We start from the raw sequence: 20,477 nt of genomic DNA, 5'->3' as shown, positions 1-20,477 counted from the left end.
TAACAGGTCACTGAAACTTTTACAAGTGTTTGTCCTTCTGTGTTCCCTGTTTCTGTGGCACCAGCAACCAGAGAGGCACCCAAGCTGAAAATCTTTCATTCAGCCTTGCCTCCTCCCCTTCCAAGGCTTCTCTCATCAAATCTTTTTCCAGATCCCATTGATTCCATCTACTTAATCTACTTAGAATTTAAAGCCTCTCCACTCCCACTAGAAGTCACTAATTCAAACACCCTACAAACAAGCCTCCACATCACCCACCTTCCTCCCCACTTCCAACAAGGACTGTCTGAGAAACTCTCCTGAAAACTATTCTGTGCCAGTCCCCTGACTGAATCGGTGGTTCTCCACTGTGGTCTAAAGCAGGACTCAGCAAATATTTACTATCTAGCCTTTCACAGAAAAGACCTTAGGCTTTGAGGGCAATATGGTCTCTGCAGAATGACTCAACTCTGCCATTGTGGTACAAAGCAGCCATAGGCAATATGCAAATAATTGAGCATAGCTGTGCTCCAATAAAACTATTTACAGAAAAGAGCATGGGCCAGTCCATAGTTTACCAAACCCTGGCCTGTAAAATAAAATCTAAATGAATCAGCCTCACACTAATAACGTTCCATTAAATAACCTGTTCTGAAGTCACACTGAATTATTTGATCTGTCCTCCATATCTTTAATCATGACGTTTCATCTGCTTAGCACGTCTTTTGCCAATCATGTCCAAACCACTCACCCTCAAGGCCCATTTCAAAGGTCACCTCCTCTACAAACCTCTACTTGAGCAGCATAAATGTAAAAGATCGTTTCCTTCCTCTTAACCTCCACCGCTCTTTTCCTCTCCTTTTTCACAGAATGTTTTATCTTCTACTCTTCATGCTGGGATTGCCTGCTTATACTAGACTGCATGGTCTTCCTTCAGATCCATGACTTTATTCGTCTGTATGTTCCCCCTACTGGGGAGCCAGAGAAGAAAGCAACAGAAGTGTTCCCTAATCTTATTTATTTGTTCCTCCCCACTGATATAAACTTAAGCCAAAAGTTATAATCACCCAAACTATTAGCAGCTAGTGTTTAAAAGCTTAAAAGCTAATGAAACTGAAGCAAGCAAGTAGCAACACACCTGATAATTCTGTCTTTATTTTTTTTATACATCTTTATTGGAGTATAATTGCTTTTCAATGGTGTGTTAGTTTCTGCTTTATAACAAAGTGAATCGGTTATACATATACATATATCCCCATATCTCCTCCTTCTTGTGTCTCCCTCCCACCCTCCCTATCCCACCCCTCTAGGTGGTCACAAAGCACTGAGCTGATCTCCCTGTGCTATGCAGCTGCTTCCCACTAGCTATCTATTTTAGATTTGGTAGTGTATCTATGTCCATGCCACTCTCTCACTTCGTCCCAGCTTACCCTTCCCCTCCCCGTGTCCTCAAGTCCATTCTCTACAGCTGCATCTTTACTCCTGTCCTGCCCCTAGGTTCTTCAGAGCCTTTTTTTTTTTTTTTTTAGATTCCATATATATGTGTTAGCATACGGTATTTGTTCTTCTCTTTCTGACTTACTTCCCTCTGTATGACAGACTCTAGGTCCTTCATGTCTTCACCTTAAACACATATCTATATTTTCATAGCTAATTAATGCCACAAACCAATATTATGGAACCACTCTCCCCACCCCACCCCAAAGGAAAAAGCAGTTGAAAATGTCCACCCAACTGAACTTGCAGAATAGATTACAATGAAATCACAATGGAAATGATTAAATTTATTGTAGAAATTTTGAAGGAAGGGGAAGGAGTTAATTAGTTCGGATAAAGTGGGTTCTATTTTAAAAACTATTATTTGGGGGAGTTTTCCTCCAAATGGTATATAATTTCATTTCCTGAATATAGAATTTTTACTGAGGCTGGGCAGAGGTAGGAGTCAAATGAGGACACTGGCTAGGTGGAGGGTCATTCTCTCCAGACAGTTTCCTGAGAGTAGCCTTGTGCTGGAGTAACACTAGCGGAGAGGGCAGCCAAGGAGAGAACGTGGCAAAGACCTCAGACTGCTCGAGCTGCTAGCTACCTGTCATTATCACTTGGTGTTTCTGGATCCGTCTCTTTATCGTAAAATAAATGGTGAGATGAGACTCTCCCTCTAATTTTAAATGATAGTTAAACTTATCTCTGCAACACTAGAACTTTCAAATTTGGTAGCTATTTGGTGCACAATAAACGTTCATTGAATCAATGAAGAAATCAAGAAGCTTTTTTTTAATCCCCAGCACTTATTAGGATGTAGCTACAGCATGCCAGATATAACGTATACAAACCTATGGATAGAAAAATGTATCCAGAGGGCAAAATTTCTGTCCCAGTCACCTCCCTGATCCAGCCACAGCAGCTAGCACCATATTTTACACAATAACAGATGTTTAATATATGTTTACTCAAAAAAAACCAAGATTCAAGGAGTAGATAATCTGGTTTGGGGGGAAAATTATATAAATATATACATACACACACAGAAAGTAGACAAGTTAGTACCATTTATCTAGATATATATAAACAACCAATGTTTCTTTTGTATACAATCTGCTTCTTCCTTATTTCAACATACCCACTAATATACTCAGTAAACACTGATAAGAATATTTGAACAATTTGAAAAAATGTCACTCATTTCCTACATAATTCCTAATCATACTTCACACTATCATGGAGGAGCCTGAAGGCACTGCATATGTCTAAGTGTCAGCTAAAGATTTCAACCTTTCCTTCAAAAAAAAGGGAAAAAATTAAAAAGCAGTATAGAAACTGAAAACTGAGGTGTTTTGGCTTTCCTTCATACTAATGAAATGTTGTCCATCACTAATGACTAGGTTATTTGTGTCTGCACACTTAATTAAAAAATTAAAAAGCAGTATAGAAACTGAAAACTGAGGTGTTTTGGCTTTCCTTCATACTAATGAAATGTTGTCCATCACTAATGACTAGGTTATTTGTGTCTGCACACTTAAACTGTCCTCACTGCCAAAAAGAAGCCCATCAAATAAATCTGCCACATAGTTAGTTAAAATTTTAGCCATCATTCTTAAAAAGCTTTGCTTTTAGAAAATTTTCACTCTGCCTTCTGTATAAACTATGTAAGACAATACAAAATGTAGGCATATTGGGAATGTAACCTAAATTATGAGAGGTATAAAATGTTTATTTCATAGAATAAAATAAGATAGGATCTGGTCCCCTGTAGAATTAATACATATAAATTATACTTCTTAATAACAACAAAATCATAAAAATACTTTCACAAACAATTAGCAAAATGATCAAATAAAACATAATCTTTCACAATTTTCTAAAGGTAAATGATTCTAAAGAGATTATGCCAACATTCAAGTTTTTTTTGAAGACACACATTCTTCTTCTAAATTAGGTTGGTTCAGTTTTGTTTGCAGAATTAGTATAATACGAGAATTCCTTGAGGGTGGGATCTGTGTCGATCTCTTTTTCTATAGTGTTAAGTTCAATACCTGGGTCAAAGCTTCTGCTCAAGACATGTATTCTGAATGCAAAGTGAAAAATATGCTCACTGATGTCACTTCTAATACTTAATTAGAAGTTAAAAGAAACAAACACTGGTTGACATGGGAAAGATCAAAAGCAGCAGCAGCACCATTTTCATTGTTTCTAATCAAAAATCAATTTTTAACGTAATTTCTATCTTTGAGATTTAGAAAATATGGATGCTTTCCTACCTTTAAGTCACTTTATTTCTCCAAATGAATGAAGACAAAAATCTTTAAAAATAGTTTCAAAACATCCACCATATTTCTGCCTCTTGCAAGATGTTTCTCCGTCTTTTAATGCAATATACTGTTACCCAGTATTTATTGATTCCTTGTTATTTACCCTGACAATATGTAAATCAGGTACAGCTCTAAGCTTCATTGTCTGAAGCATAAAAACAATTACAATTCAACATGAACAAAAAGCTAGCAATATACAATCAAAGTGAGATGAGGCATATACACTAACAGCAAAGATTTCTGTAACTAAGACTATCCCTCAATTTTCAACCAGTGTTTGCTGGATCAATCTCCCAGAACAGAGCCACCTAGAAAACTACTATAATATCAGCTTTACTTTATATTCATTTTAATTCAATATCAACTTTATTTTTATATTGTGACATTGACTACCATTCTAGTTTTTTTTTTAATTCAGTCTACCTTACTGCTATCATTAGTTAGCAAGAGCCTATAAGTTGCAAAGTCAATTCTCTTATCTTACCTCAAAGTCATACAGCTAGTCATCTTTAAACAAATACTTTAATGAACTGGGGAGTTGCTATATATCAAAATCCTTGGGTAGGTATTTTCAGAGAGGAAATACTCCTTTTGGTGAGGCCAAGAACCACCACCGAATACGTCTTTCAATCATTTCATATATTGGGAGTCTTTCAAAACAAAGCACATCTGTATTCTGTTTAATGGTGTTACATTCAGTGCTACCAAAAAAATATAAATTTCTGCTCCATCCAAATTCAAACTCAAATAATTACACCAACTGTATTTCTAACTACTTTTATTCTAAAGAATTTTCTTTAGCCTAAAAGAAAATGAATAAAACAAATGACCAAAGTTTTTATTATTTATCTGATACTCAAAAGTATTCTACAACATACTTACTTCAAGGTCTGGACTCTGCTGGTTTATGTTTTACTGTACCCAGCACAGAACAAGTTTGTGGGAATATTCAGTATGTATCGAATTTACTCACAATAACTTAAAACACCTTTCGTTACATATTGGCCTACATATTATCCTTAAAAAAAAAACATAAAAAACTGCCCACTATGTAATAATAATTAGGTCTGACCATATGTCTTCAATGTGACTAGACTAAAAGAAATACATGTTTTACTAGGTAATTCTAAAAGTAATGCAAAGTGCCTTATTATAAATTCAAAATGTTCAGCTACCTTGACCAAGGTGAATTATAAAATCATTATAATTTTAATCCATAGGGAATCTTCAGCTATCATGTTACAATATTTGTCCCCAAAATCTTTATGAGCCTATTTCAAAAGAACTCATCACGCTTTGTCCATTAAAGTCATTAAATCCATTATATTTACTAGTGGTTGTTCTAATCAAAGGGAGATTGTCAACTTTACAAACTTTTTTAATTGCAATAAAACACACATGCACGCGCGCGTGCGCGCACACACACTGCAGTATGAAATAACTTGAAAAAAAGTCTGTGGTACTTTCTCATATGGAGAGCTTCAGTTTTCATTTTGTTTTAAGTAGAACCCAAACCCTTGCAAAATATTTATTTTTATCTGAAATAAACATGATAAATCTTAACTTACAGAGTATATTTATAAACATCCAGTCTCTAATTTTAAACGTTCATCCAAAAGTCAGTTTAGAACACATAATCACATGGAAACGATATTATAAGATTGCTTCCAAATTAATTCACAAAAGCCTATCTAAATGAGCACAGGAATCACTGTGGGTTACTGGAAATGTTCTAAACTTGAATAGTGAAGATAACTGCATGACTCTGTAAATTTAATAAAAATTATTGAATTTTTCACTTAAAATAAGTGTGTCACAGTATATAACTTCTACCTCAACAAAGCTGTTTTTTTTTTAAAAATACTATTTAAACTATTAAGTACATAAATCTTGGTATTTTTTTCATATAGTAGTAACCTATGCTTCCATAAAACTAATTAGTACAGTTAAACTGTCCTTTAAAAAAATCATATAAGTAGGAATTTGTTTGATATATTAAAATTATAATAAACTCTGAACTGTAGCCTTAACCAGAGGTAAGCTTAATTAGGAGATTAGCAATATTGTTGCAAAATGGTTTTCCTATTTCAAATAATTTACAGTCTAATTCATTTCTCCCAGACCTTGGATTACCCACAATTTCTACTGTATTGATCACTGTACACAGTACTTTTAAAAAAAAAAAAAAAGAAGAGATAAGAGCTCTAAAGTGGCACCAGTTGTCCATCCTTCTTTATCTTGGTTACTTATTCATTATCCCTAGGTTCCTCCAGTAGGACAGATAAGGCAGGTGGGAATGACAAGAGAAAATGTTAATGCTTCTTCCTAGACAAGGGCTTGGCTGAGTTGGGCCTGCATGTTTTCGGTTAGCTGGCCGTTCTCAGAGAGGGAGTTGTCAAGAAATTTTATCTTTGGTTCACTGATAAATCCCAAATACTAACAGTGTCTGGCACACACTGGGCCTTCCATTAAAATTTTATTGTTGTCTTTTCTGTCACACTAGATCTTAAAGTATCATCTAAATAAACAAATGCAACCTCAAGCAGTCTTCAGATATCTCACAGTGTCCCTTTTCTTATTAGAAACAAATTGGCCCCTTATTAAATCAGTTTCTTCCAAGCCTAAATCTCAGATGGGGGATAGCGGGGAGGGGCAGCCTGATAGGAGAGGAAAGGGAGAGGAAAAGGAGTTCTTCCTAAAATGCAGAAAGAGGTTTGGGAATCCAAAACTATTACTGGCTCATATGTGGTAACTTCTACAAGGAGAATTTGCCCCAAAGTCAAAGTCAAAACATAGGTGTGGCAAGTTCAAGCTGACCAAAATGGTTGTTTAAAATCCATGGTAATTTTAACCCAAACATACTCAATATTTAATCTAAACCGTTTATTATCAACTTCCTGCTCTTTTTTCTAAGGGTAAAAAAATACATAATAATAGATTCTGTAGAAAAATTCTCAGTACACAAGCTAACACCATCTATACCACACCTCATGTTGCAAGAATAAATAACTATAAGCAGAACTTTATTTTTTCCCAGGAGACAGCAGAGAAATTCTAAAGATGCAAGTATATGAACCCTTTCAAAACCTGTAAGTGTTGATGGCACCAGGACTTCAGTATGTCCATTTCATTTCAAAATTTCTGCCTTTATTTAACATTTGCATAAAAGCATTGTTCTTACTTTCATCTGTAATAATCTGTGGTTTTGGATTTTCAAAGTGAGGGAGAGATATAAAATAACTTTCCTAAGTTAAAGAGGAAAATGCAAAGGGATTTAAAATGATGACCAATGACCAAAAAATAAAAATAAAAAGGAATGTAGAGGGACTTCCCTGGCGGTCCAGTGGTTAAGACTCCACGCTTCCAATGCAGGGGACGTGGGTTCAATCCCTGGTCAGGGAAGTAAGATCCCACACTCCGCATGGCCAAAAAAAAAAAGTTTAAAAAAAAAAAGAATGTAGAGAAAATGGAAGAAAGAAGGTGGCAACCAATAATGGCTCATGACAACTTGATGTTATTAAAAACATGTGAGAAGAAGATGGAAACACAGTGAACACTCCAAATTTAGTAGAAGAAAAGATATTTACAGATGAGAAAGGTTTTTCTTTATTATTAAACATAGGCTTTTTTATTTCTCATTTATAACTTACATGATGTATTTTCTCCCAGACAACCAGAATCCATTGAGTTGCTCTCTCAATAGAAAAATTCACTATGATCTTTATTCCATCTCAAGTGAGGATTAAAACATGAATTTCACAAAAATTTTAGCTCATGCCCTGTTTTCCCATTGGTGTTTATGGTAACTCATCAAATTTGATCATATTACATAACTATGTCAGACCATGGTTTTATAATTGTGAGTAAAATCTACTTTATAAAACAATGATCCCATGTGAATAAAATAATTTAATATATAATCTACAAATACGAATTTCAACTCTTTTAAAATAATTTAATACAGACTTAGAAAGCCACAGGTTCTTTCTCTTACCATTCAGTAAACAAGACAACCAGATCCTCTTGACTGGCATAATGTTCCATGACTTCTTTCATCAATCTCACTTTTTGGCCCCCTCCAATAGTATTAATTCCATCACCACCTCTCCACTCCTTTCCTTGACCAAGGACCTATAAATGAAATCAACATTTCATCCCTGGGCAAAACTCAGATTATGATAGGATTATAAAAACTGGAAGTCACCAGCAACTTGTACAGTATAACACAGTATCACTCTTTAAATGTTACACTAAGTCATGATGCTAAACAGAAAAAAATTTGATGCCTAGGTTAGGTCATACTTCTTCAATAGTATTTACCCTGTAAAATGCCATTCCTAATTTTACCATTTCAAAAGTGAAGTCTAATCCAAGGAAGCTGGGGGTTGGTGGGGGAAGCCCCAGAAATTATGTCTCACATCCTATTTCTCTTTATTCAGACTGAAATGAAAAAGAAAATGAAAAAACTTTCCATAACACTTTTCAATCTGGCAGGAAATCTGTCTGATGAACGTTGGGAGCCCTGGAAACTCAGTGATTCCTGGCCGGGGCCCTTAAGCGATTTTCCTGCTGAAACCAAATGGGTTGTCCAGGGAAACACAGAGGGCATCAAGTCAAATGTCACCTTCTTTACCTTAAAAATCTTAAGCTTAGGTTACCCTCAAAAGTTTAATAATTTATCAATACAAGAAATCGCCTAAGCACAATTACTCAGAGCTAAGTCTGCAGCCATTCTCGGCTCTTGTTTGCTTAGCCTCAGCAGCTGCCTCCTGAATCATATGCCTGCTGACTCACCTGGCTGTGAGGGAGCAGGAAGCAGTTCTATGCCCCCTTCCACCATGCACACACGCCTTGTATCTTAGTTTCACCAAAACAAAGTCTGAAGTTCCCAAAATAAGGATCTACTAAAAGATTTGTGCAATTCAGGGGGAATGAAATTAAGAATAAATACAAAAGAAAAAGATCAAATTAATTTAGAAAATAAATATTATTAGTTCCAAATTTACTTAACATTGAGCCAAATACAAGAGCTCGTGGGGTTCCCAGCCTCAAATCTCTAGTGAGCACTTCATCACTACTTATACTGAAGGGATAAATGTTAACTCAAACTGTGGCAGGCATCTGGATTCATAAGGGGGCTAGTTTAATAGAATTATTTGTTTTTGCCCTAAGTGACCTCCTCTGGCCCTAAGATTTGTTACACTTCTGTTCTACAACCCTTCTGGACTTCTCCAATATTGCAGTCATACCAGACCTAAGTGCTTCTGAGCGCCTACTCTGTGCAGCACTGTGTTGATTAAGCTCTAGTCTCTGTTTTCTATCCACAGCATCTGTGTGTCTAACTTTGGTATGCATCAGAATCACGTGGAGGGTTCGTTAAAACACAGACTGCTGGTCCCTTCTCCCAGGGTCTGCGATTCAGTAAGTGAGGGTGCGCCTAAGAATCCTCATTCCTATTTCCCAGATGATGCTGATGCTGGTGGTCTGGGTCCACACTTTGAGAACCACTGCATTTCACAATGGAAAGACAGCAGGAAGATCAAAAACTCCAGAGTCAGTCAAACGGGGCTGGGGTCCAACATTTGACGCCTTACAGGTGCATACCCTGGAGCAAGTTTTCCTCACTAATACATAAAGTAACACCTACCTTACATGGTTTATACAACGAATCAACAGCATACCATATATGAAGGTCCTAACACAGTGCCTCACATGTAAATAATATTCCACACTCTCCCCTTGAGATGCCCCTCATTGGATTTCAGCATTATTTTACCCTGATTTTTCTTTCATATTGCCCCCTACCAATGCATACTACAATATTTCCCTTCTAACAAACTTCTCTAACATATTTCTCATTTATCCTACATTAAACATCTACATCTCTTTTCTAGCAAAGTTAGCCTCTTTAATAGTTATTCTATATTAATAACATCTGTACCTAGTCTTCCAGTGGCTAGGTAGCAAATATTACCTTTTTTGTGCATTACATTCTGAAACAGCTCAGTTCTTCCCTAGGCAAAAAAGCAATTTTTCTCTCCCTTTTTTTTTTTTGTTTTGCTGTTTTGTTTTGTAAATGTACTAAGTTTATTTGTTTTCCTACCTGGGATATTTCCCTATTCTCCTCTGCATGTGAAAAAGACCTGGATGGCATAGCCTAATTTCTATTAGAAAATAAATAAGTTTTTTTGTTTGGTTTTTTTTTTAAAGGCAGGCCTTTCACAGCTCAGTTTACTAGTCCTACCAAATACCCCAGGTTTCCTCTGATCATTTATCAGTGAGCTATTTCCCTGGAGATAAGTCTTCTAAAACCCTTTTATACTTTTATAATGTTATTAAATTCCTCTGAAACAAACAAACAAAAAAACAGGAAAAGCACCTCTCGATACTGGAACAGAAAAGGTATCTCCTTCACAGTAATGTTTCCAATTCTCAGGGTAGACAAACCCATTACAGAAAAAAATTCTTCAAAGTAAGTGAAAAAAATTACTGTCAAATCTTATTATGTTGTACCTGTACATGATCCCCCAAAAGAAATATAAGTATAAATATATTTTTCTGTTGTTTTACAGAACATGTTTACACAAAGCATTAGCAAATATTAAGAAATTATTGTCTGAGTGGCAGAGTATTAATAAGGCCAAAATGTATCTTTAAAACAACCAATTATAGGTAAACTGACACCATTATGTAACCCAACTTCATCATCCTTCTGGGGATTGCAGATCATGTTGTGGTTGTTATTGTTGTTGTTATGAAAAATGTACTTCCGCCACATATTCTAACATCTCCATGAATTAAAAGAGATACCATACCTTCACAGTATAATTGAAGTATTTGGCTGACTGCATAAATCGATGGAATCCATCACTTTCTTTTGTTGCTACAGTTATGACTAATAATTTATCTGCAAAGACAGGGGGAATAACATAAGACAGTTTACCAAGAGGCTAACTCCTCACACTTTACAGATCACCGCAGTGATTAGAAACCTCATTAAACCTATGGGAATGTTCTGGTTTGTTCATCTACATGAGGCTAAACAAAGAGCTGTTGAAAAACTAGGCAATTAAAATTGGTTATATTACTGCCAAATGACAGACTGCCAAATAATGAATTATTTTAATGGTAAAAAAGTGCATTTATTTTTAAGGTAAAGCATGCCCTCAACAGAGGATTTCAACACTAAGAGAAACACTTCCATAAAATGCACAAAGTTTTTATCTGTAAAGACAAACTCTCCTAAATGTTAACTAATCAACAAGGTTCACTGTCACCTATAAGTCATCACTGATTTATTACACACATCAGTGAGTCCAAAAGCACATTATATTCCTCAAAGCACATGTACAAAAAGAAGAGATCCAATCGTGAGACTGATCCTAATTTTTTAAAAAATTATGATGAATTGGGAACAAATATTTAGAAAGAGAATCTTAATTTTTTCCTCCTATCAATGAATTTTTGTATATGGGAAGTCTATAAAATCCACATTTACACCACCTTCAGTGCTTTGTTTTTTCTTTAAAGAATAAAAGGAACTAAAATCAGCACTGCCCTGGTAAATACAGCTTTGAGTCACCATTTTATAATGAATTATTATTTTCAATCTAACAAAACACCTCTTCTTAGTAGAAGCAGATAGATTTAAGGAGTCATTTCAAAATACCTGTAGAAGCTATTAAGGACAATGGTTATCGGGAAAAGACATGTTGGAAAAATGCATAAAAGAAACAAGTGCATCAGAAAATGCCAAAGGTTAGCAGCCAGGGCATTTTTTTTTAACCTCAGGATATAGGAGGACCAAAGGACTAAGAAATCAACATTAACATCTTTTTAACATTCTAGGCACCGAGTTATATCATCTGACTCTCACTTGATTGTTACCAACAAGAAAAAAGTCAGACAGTGTTAAGTATCCCTTAAACAGTAGACAATCATTAAAAATGAAATATATAGCATTAATGTATTATAGGAATCAATTAAAAACAATTTCATATGACCCAAGGTAATCATCAAATTTTGAAAATACTTTAAACAAAATACACATAAGTGTAAGACACATAAAGAAAGAAATTCAAACAAGTCAACCAAAAAAAGGAAAACATTTTCATGAAAATAAATATTAACATTCTTAGATATTTTTCTAGAAATATGTATTTCTCACATAACTTTCACCATTATGAGAAATAGATATTTAAGGAAAAATAAAAGTCATTTTCATTATAGCTGTCAGGGCTGAAGCAAATATATTTTAAGAGTACTTTTTCAATTAACTATTCTTTAAAAAACAAAATTTCATTTGTAAAGTTTCAAACAGGGCTTAATCAATTAAGAAAACTTGACCTATTTATAATTTACAATAAATTTTGAAATAGGCAATACAAGATTTTATTTCATAAGAGTAAAAGGAATACTTTTGAAGTCTCTTTTCTGCGTAATAAAATGACTAAAGATAGCTTTCTTTCTTAACTTTTTCTACACAAAAAAAGTTTATAGATTTTGCCTGGACAGATTTTTATACTTATAATTTCCAGTACAAAATTAACAGCAAGGATTTTATCATCCTTAATAGGAAAAGTAATGGGAATATATGTATACATATAGCTGATTCACTTTGTTATACAGCACAAACTAACACACCATTGTAAAGCAAGTATACTCCAATAAAGACGTTCAAAAAAAAAAAGAAAAGTAACGTTGGCCAGACCCTTGGGTAGACAGAAATGTTATGGAATCTAATGACTCAGAAGGCAAACCTAAAAATATGTAGTCTGACGGTGTCTGGCAAGCCTATGCCAAATAAGGACTCCTGTTGCTTCAGTACTGTTGCTAATTACAAAAAAGCAAAACCAAGTAATAAATAAGTAATTCTGTCAAAGGCAGGCCTGTTCAATAACATTACGTAGAAACTTTTGTTTCTTCTTACCTGCTGTTCACTATGGTGACTGTGATGAGAAATAAATCTTACTCAACTGGGGGAAGTAAAAGAAGAAAGTGCTGACGTGCACCACTCACAAGTTCTTGCCAACCAGTTCAACAGTACAACTTGTTCACCATCTATGAAGTATGCGTGTCAAAAAATTTAACCTACAGTTGACACATACTTTAGATTCCACTAAAATTTATACCACAAATTTATCAGAAATATAAGGACAGAAGACAACTGATCTACAGAATCAATGGCAAAAGAGAAAAAAGGAAAGGGAAACTATTATAGCATATCACCAGAATTGAGACAATTCAACCAAACATACATCATGGCCTTTATTTGGGTCCTGATCTGAAAAGTCAACTGTAAAAGGGTATTTATGAGAAAATTAGGAAAATCTGAACACTAACTTGTATTTGTCAATATTACAGAATTATTGCTAATGTTTTAGCATGCTAATGGCATTGATATTTTTTAAAGAGTTCTTATAATTTAGGGACAAGTAATAAAGTATTTACTCAATGAAAGGAAGTAATGTTTGTGATTTGTTTTAAAATTATTAGGGGTAGATGGGAGACAATGGAGGAAGAAGATAAAGAGTAAATAAGACTGCCCACGTATGATGACTATTAAAAGTGGGTTCCATTTATAAATGTTTGGAAAGCCCTACAATTAAAAAAAGAGAGAGTTCAACTTTATGCACAATCCCTAATCTTCCAATCAGAAAAATATTCAATATAAAACTCTTTTCAACAATCTGAATCATCTAAGTAAAAGGAAAAACAGAATAGACAGAAGAAATTTTCTAACTAGACAATATTATAATTTAAACAACTATAATTAGTACCCAATCCACCCACAACAACCAAAAGGATCAAGTGAGATGATTGAAGAAATGGGCTTGAATAATGGGTACCCATCAACCACTACCAAAACTAGTCTAAGATGGTGTCAAAGAAAAGATAAATGGAAGCCCAACTGTGACCAAATGTAAACTCTAAAGCCACTGCCTGACTCTTAGAAAACAGTTAATACAGTTTGCATGAGCAAGAAACATGTAAGGCATCTATAGAGTGTGGTCTATTACAACAACCATTTATCAAATGAAAATCACATCATAGCAAAAAAAAAAAAACAAAAACCTTCTGTAATCATATTTACAAAGTCCCTCAAAATACCTAGCACCGGGGCTTCCCTGGTGGCGCAGTGGTTGAGAATCTGCCTGCCAACGCAGGGGACACAGATTCAAGCCCTGGTCTGGGAAGATCCCACATGCCGTGGAGCAACTGGGCCCGTGAGCCACAATTACCGAGCCTGTGTGTCTGGAGCCTGTGCTCCGCAACAAGAGAGGCCGCGATAGTGAGAGGCCCACACACCGCAATGAAGAGTGGCCCCCGCCTGTCACAACTAGAAGAAAGACCTCGCACAGAAACAAAGACCCAACACAGCCATAAATAAATAAATAAATAAAATTAAAAAAAAAAAATACCTAGCACCATAGTAAGGTTTAATAAATATTTGTTAAGTGGCTTAATATTTAGCCCCCTATGAAAATTTAGATGAATAACAGAATTTCTCCAAAAATCTAAATCTTTTTTATTTAGAAAGGCAAAAAACCAAAAAACACCCCGCTATGTTCTTTCTTACTAATGAACTTACAGCTCTGGGGAGGAAAAATGGCATTGTTAGTTAGTCTTTTTTTTTTTTTTTCTCCAAATAGTTGTTGACATAATACCAGAATTCATCAATTTTTAGAGCTGATCTAATTTTTCTTTCCAAAAACAAATCATGGCTTTAAAACAGGAAGTTTTTTGGCTAATATATCCTATCTACAAAATGCTAAAAAAAAAAAAAAAAAAAAAAAAAAAAAAAAAAAAAAAATCAGCCCATAAATCCAGCTGAAATTCATTGTCTTAATAACAGGCATCACATTCAGTAACTCAGCGCCAGCCCAGCTGCCTTTGATCTCACTCAGAGGGATAATTCTCCTACTTCCCAAGAAACTTTCCCAGTCTTACTTTTAAATTTGCAAAAATCAAGAAAAATAATTCTACCACAGAAGGAGCTCTGAGTATATACTGTTCTTACTCTGTAATAACTCATTTTATGAAAGACGTGCCCTTCATCTGTAAGGATCAGTGGCGCTCAACTTTCTATTCGAGGAACACATTTTCTTAGGAATGGTTAGCATAGGGGCCAGCAAACTTTCACTGTAAAAGGCCACATAGTAAATATTTTAGGCTTTGTGGTCTACATACAATCTCTGTCACGATTCTCCTTTTTTCTTCCTTAAAACTTTTTTAAAATTAAAAAAAAATAATCCTTAGTTTTTTGGCTGGCTGTACAAGAACAGCCATGGGCCAGATTTGGCCTAAGGGTCATAATTTGCCATTGTGGTTGGCCATAGGGATCTGACAACAAACTACTTGGGTTCCAGTTTCAGACCTACCATTTATTACTTGTTTGAAATTGGTCAGTTACTTAAACTCTGTGTCTCATCTGTTTCTCATCTATGTGTGTAATAATAGCACCTGATAGGCTTGCTGTGAGAATTAATGAGTTAATATATGTAAAGTGGATGATACACTTAAGTCCATACATATGTCTAATGACAGTATCTTATTATTTCCACTCAACAGATAAATGTGAAAGGGAGTTGATGTGCAAATCTCAGCAAGTTATGCAACTCAATCTTTTTCTCTACCAGAGTTATTCATTCAAGAACCAAATATCTCTTCCAACTCTCAAGATTTTATGATGCTAGTACAATACTGTCCCCTTACCCAAGGTTTCTGTTACCCACAGGGTCAATCATGGTCTGAAAATATTAAATGGAAAATTCCAAAATAAATAACTTATAAGTTGTTTAAATTGCACACCATTCTGAGTAGCATGGTAAAATCACTTGCCATCCCGTTCTGTCCTGCCTGGGATGTGAATCATCGCTCTGTCCAGTGTATCCTATCCATTAGTCACTTAGTAGCCATCTCAGTTATCAGATCCACTGTCACAGTATCACACTGCTTGTGTCCAAGTCACCCTTATTTTACTTAATAATGGCCCCAAAGCACAAGAGTAGTGATGCTGGTAATTCAAATAAGCCAAAGAAAGCTGTAAAGTGCTTCCTTTAAATGAAAAGGTGAATGTTCTTGATTTAATAAGGAAAAGGAAAGCACATGCTGAGGTTGCTAAGATCTACGCTAAGAACAAACCTATCTGTGAAACTGTGAAGAAAGAAAAAGAAATTCATGCTAGATTTGCTGTCTTGCCTCAAACTGTAAAAGTCATGGCCACAGTGCATGGTAAGTGCTTAATTAAGATAAAAAGGCATTAACTTTATACAATAAGATATTTTGAGAGAAACCACATTCACATAACTTTCATCACAGTATATTGTTATAACTGTCTATTTTATTATTAGTTATTGTTGTTAATCTCTTAACTGTGTCTGATCTGTAAATTAAACTTTATCATAGATATGTATGTACAGGAAAAAACAGAGTATATATAGGATTCGGTACTATCCACAATTTCAGGCATCCACTGGGGGTCTTGGAATTTATCTGCCACAGATAAGGGGTGGAGGCAACTGTAATGGGGGAAAAAAATCTATGTAAAAACAGTTCAATTTAAACTGTGCACTAAAATAATTTAGCAAGTAACTGCAGATACACCTTCTCAAATCTTTTCATTTCTCTCCACCTCCAAGCAAGCTAACTCAAATCACGATCATCACTAGCCCAGGTTTCCACAATAGCCTCCTAAATCCCACTATACCCACTCCAATCATATCTTTACAAAGCTGACTTAAGCTTTTCAAAAAAATTAGATATCTAATCATGTCACCCCATTGCTAAACATCCTTAAATGATTTTCCATTGCTCTTAGCACTGTGGCCAAGCTACTTTACCTCAATGTGGTCCTTGACTACCTCTATCCTCTCTAATCTCACCCACTAACTCTCTGCCCTTTGTTCTCTCTGCTCCAACTGCACAGTGTTTCTTTCAGTTCTCCAACAATGCCTGCTCCCTCCCACCCTGAGGAGAAGAGCCTATGCAACACCTTTATCTAATGTCACCTCTGATCTCTTGATGCAACCACTGCCTGTTCAATTCATTGAGATTCTTACACATATGCCATTTCCTTGGGGGAAACTTCCCTTACCTACTCAAGTATGTCAGTGCCCATTATACATTTTCACTGCATTCTCTACCTCTCTTTTGGAGCACTTACGACAAATTGTAATTACATATTAATTTGCATGATTATTATTCAAGATTAAAGTCTCCTTCTCCGACTAGACTGTAAATTCCAGAAAGGCAGGATGTTTTTTGCTCAGCACTACACACCTCCAGGACCTATCAAAGTGTTTAGCATATAGTAGATTCTTAATAAATATTTGTTGAATGAGTGGATTCAGGAACAAGGGATGTTATATTTTATCTGTGTGGGTGTATAAAATAATTTGTTCCCAACAAAATCCTTACGTAGTTTGCATTATTACATCCAACTCATAGATGAAGAAAATAAGGTTAAATAGGTTAACTTAGCCAAAGTCACCCAACAAGTTACTAGCAAAGCTGGAAGTGGAACTTTGGGTATTCCTCAAAGTCCATTTCTTTCCAATGTTTCATGTGGCCTCACTTGGTGGTAAGAGGTCAAGAGGCTAGAATCTGTTTAAAATTAAAATTAATATCTGTTTAAATGTACAGAAAAGAGATAACATAGCAAGCCTAAGACTTCAATCTTAGTTTGCAGGATTGATCCTCAGCTGGCATCTGGAAAGCTGGATTTGGAGAGGATTCCCACCATTCCCAGATAAGAACAGCTCATTGTATCTGAATTGCACAAACAAGGTATTTATGCTGAACACCAGCTTTCCTTCTAGGAGTTTGGAATTCTGGTACAGAGGTTGCCTCTATGACCAGCCCCAAATAAAAACCTTAGGCACTGAGTCTCTAATGAGCTTTCCCAACAAATAACATTTCACATGTGTTGTCACAACTAGTTGCTGGAGGAATTAAGCTAATCCTCTGTGACTCCACTGGAAAAAGACTCTTGGAAGCTGTGTCTGGTTCCCCTGGACTTTGCCTATGTGCCTTTTCCCTTTGCTGACTTTGCTTGGTATTCTTTCAATGTAAAAAGTCATAGCTATCAATATGACGATATGCTGAATCATCTGTGTCCTCCTACTGAATTGCTGAACCTGGAAATTGTCTTGGGGATAGCTGACCCATTATGCTTCTAGCTACAGGCAGCACTTCTTCATCTGAAAGAGACACTATGGGCCTAATTGATTATGTCTGATACATGGCTGAGTTTTACATTCTGGGCTCAGAGGCCAGGCTAGAGACATACAGCAAAGACTCCAAATAGACTCCATAAAGGAAATATTTGGTAGATAAGACAATCATACCCTGCTCCTCCACTGATTGAGAAGCATTTCATTTTAACATAACATTACTCAAATACAAACTCAAAAATGAGCCAATGTGTGAGACTGCTGACCAAAACAAACAAATAAACAAAAACACAATCTTAACGAAAGAGGTGACGATCCCACTGTAACCTGTGCAGTTCATGTACAAGACATTATCGGACGTTTGGCCTGCTACATTAAGGAGAACTTTGACAAACACGGAGTTTGACCAGCATGGTTAGAGGTTTGGCAATCATTTCACATACTGAATAATTGAGGAAGTGAGAATTTTTCTACCTGAAATAAAAGATTCACCACCTCTCTACCTCACCATGTTTGAAGAGGAAAAAAAAAAAAAATGGATTTCCTCTATTTTTTTTTCAAAGAGATAATTGGCTAGGGGAAGAATTAATGGAGAGGAGGCAAATTTTCTATCAATACTGTCTTACTCTGTTCAGGCTGCTATAACAAAATACCACAGACGTGGTAGCTTATAAACAGCAGAAGTTTATTCCTCCCAGTTCTGGAGGCCGGATGTCCAAGATCACAGCACCAGAATGAACACGTTCTGGTGAAGGCTCTCTTCTTGGCTCATAGCCAGCACCTTCTCCCTGTGTCCTCACACGGTGGAAGGGGCCAGGGACTCTGTGGGGTCTCTTTTATAAGAACACTGATCCCATTCATGAAGGCTCCGCCCTCATGACCTAAGTGTCTCCTATAGGCTCCACCTCATCGTCTTCAGATGTTAGGATTTCAACATATGAATTTTAGGGAGACACAAACATTCAGACCATTATAGTTACCAACCTGTTGACTAAAAAATATGGCTATTTTATGAAACACTTTCATCCATGGGAACTGTTATAGTGGGCAAATAAGAATAAGCTTTGGTCTCTGGATATTAGCTTAAAGCAGACCTTCTAATGAGTATCTTTCTCACAAATGGGATCGAATATTTCATAGTATAAGCGCCTTCATAATTTTATCATGGTGAAAGGGGATGGGGTATCTTTGGGACCTCTTTTATAAGAGCACTAACCCAATTCATGATGACTCTACCCTCATGACTTAAGGATCTGCCAAAGACCTTTGCGGGTAAGGATTTCAATATACGAATTTTGGGTGGCCACAAACATTCAGGTCGTAGCAAATACAAAGTACAGTTAAAAGCACCCAGAATGAATAGACTGTCTTGGAAAAGCAGCATTTCCTATCTTTATAAGTATTAATATAAATAGCACAGGACCATTTTCCAGAATTTATGACTTGGAGAGCACAACTGATCCCTTCAAAAGTTATGAGATGCATACCTTGAATGTAATTTTAATGTCAAAGGAAAAAGGATCTGCCCTCTTCAAGCCAGAGCTGACTCAAATCTGTTGAATTCCAAGGGTTCAAAGGTTGCAGCAGGACTTCCCTGGTGGTGCAGTCGTTAAGAATCCACCTGTCAATGGAGGGGACACAGGTTCGAGCCCTGGTCCGGGAAGATCCCACATGCCGTGGAGCAACTAAACCCGTGCACCACAACTACTGAGCCTGCGCTCTAGAACCCGCGAGCCACAGCTACTGCGCCTGCGTGCCGCAACTACTGAAGCCCACGCACCTAGAGCCCGTGCTCCGCAACAAGAGAAGCCACCGCAATGAGAAGCCTGTGCACCGCAACGAAGAGTAGCCCCCACTCGCGGCAGCTAAAGAAAGTCCCTGTGCAGTGAAGACCCAATGCAGCCAAAAATAAATTAATTAAAAAAAAAAAAAAAGGTTGCAGCAACCTCCAAAATAGAAAGATGTACCAGTAATGAGAACCTCCTTTGAGTGGGATGATATAACCCATCTGCTGGCCAAATGCTTTAGCAGACAGTATGAACCGCCTGCCAGAAATTTGGTCCCAAGGTTGTACGGTTTGTTCAAAACAAATTATTGTGTTTGGTTTACAATCTGATCTACTGCTCTTTATTCCATATTATGCATAGGCACTAAAAGTATTTCCCAGACTCATCAGCAAAGGGCATCAATGATAAAGTTAATTACCAGAACAAAACAGCAGGGGCTGAGATCATATACTCCTGCTAATTCACCTACAAATGGAAAAAAAAAAAAAAAAACACACACTAAAAAACAGTTGTCCTAGGGCAGAGAACATCCTGAGATGCACTTGTGGTCCATGTGAGACAAAGCTGCAAGGGTGAGGTGCCTGAGCCAAGATGACCTTTATTTCTCGATAATGGAAAACAAAAAAATCTTTTTAAAGACGTCTGCTTAACCTAAAGGAATGAAAATAAATCAATGTGGGACGCAAAATTAAAAGCAGACCTGACAAAGTGTGGAGGGGCTGAAAGGA

At 36.2% G+C, this 20,477-nt stretch overlaps 1 protein-coding gene across 2 annotated transcripts in view; it reads right to left on the bottom strand.

Annotated features, from left to right (window-relative positions):
- PLOD2 (procollagen-lysine,2-oxoglutarate 5-dioxygenase 2) overlaps positions 1 to 20,477 on the bottom strand; it is a 107,204-nt gene that overhangs the window by 56,480 nt on the left and 30,247 nt on the right. For both annotated transcript variants that reach the window (XM_082394352.1, XM_082394351.1), the window contains exons 2-3: positions 10,604 to 10,695; positions 7,783 to 7,919 (exon numbers count right to left, since the gene is read on the bottom strand). In XM_082394352.1, the coding sequence (XP_082250478.1) occupies positions 7,783 to 7,919; positions 10,604 to 10,695 (229 nt within the window). The remainder of the gene's footprint in view (positions 1 to 7,782; positions 7,920 to 10,603; positions 10,696 to 20,477) is intronic.

This window comes from Balaenoptera borealis, assembly GCF_965194805.1.
Source record: "Balaenoptera borealis genome assembly, chromosome: 5".
NCBI lineage: Eukaryota > Metazoa > Chordata > Mammalia > Artiodactyla > Balaenopteridae > Balaenoptera > Balaenoptera borealis.
The sequence above is the reverse complement of the archived record's forward strand: the minus strand, read 5'-3'. Positions and strand labels throughout refer to the sequence as shown.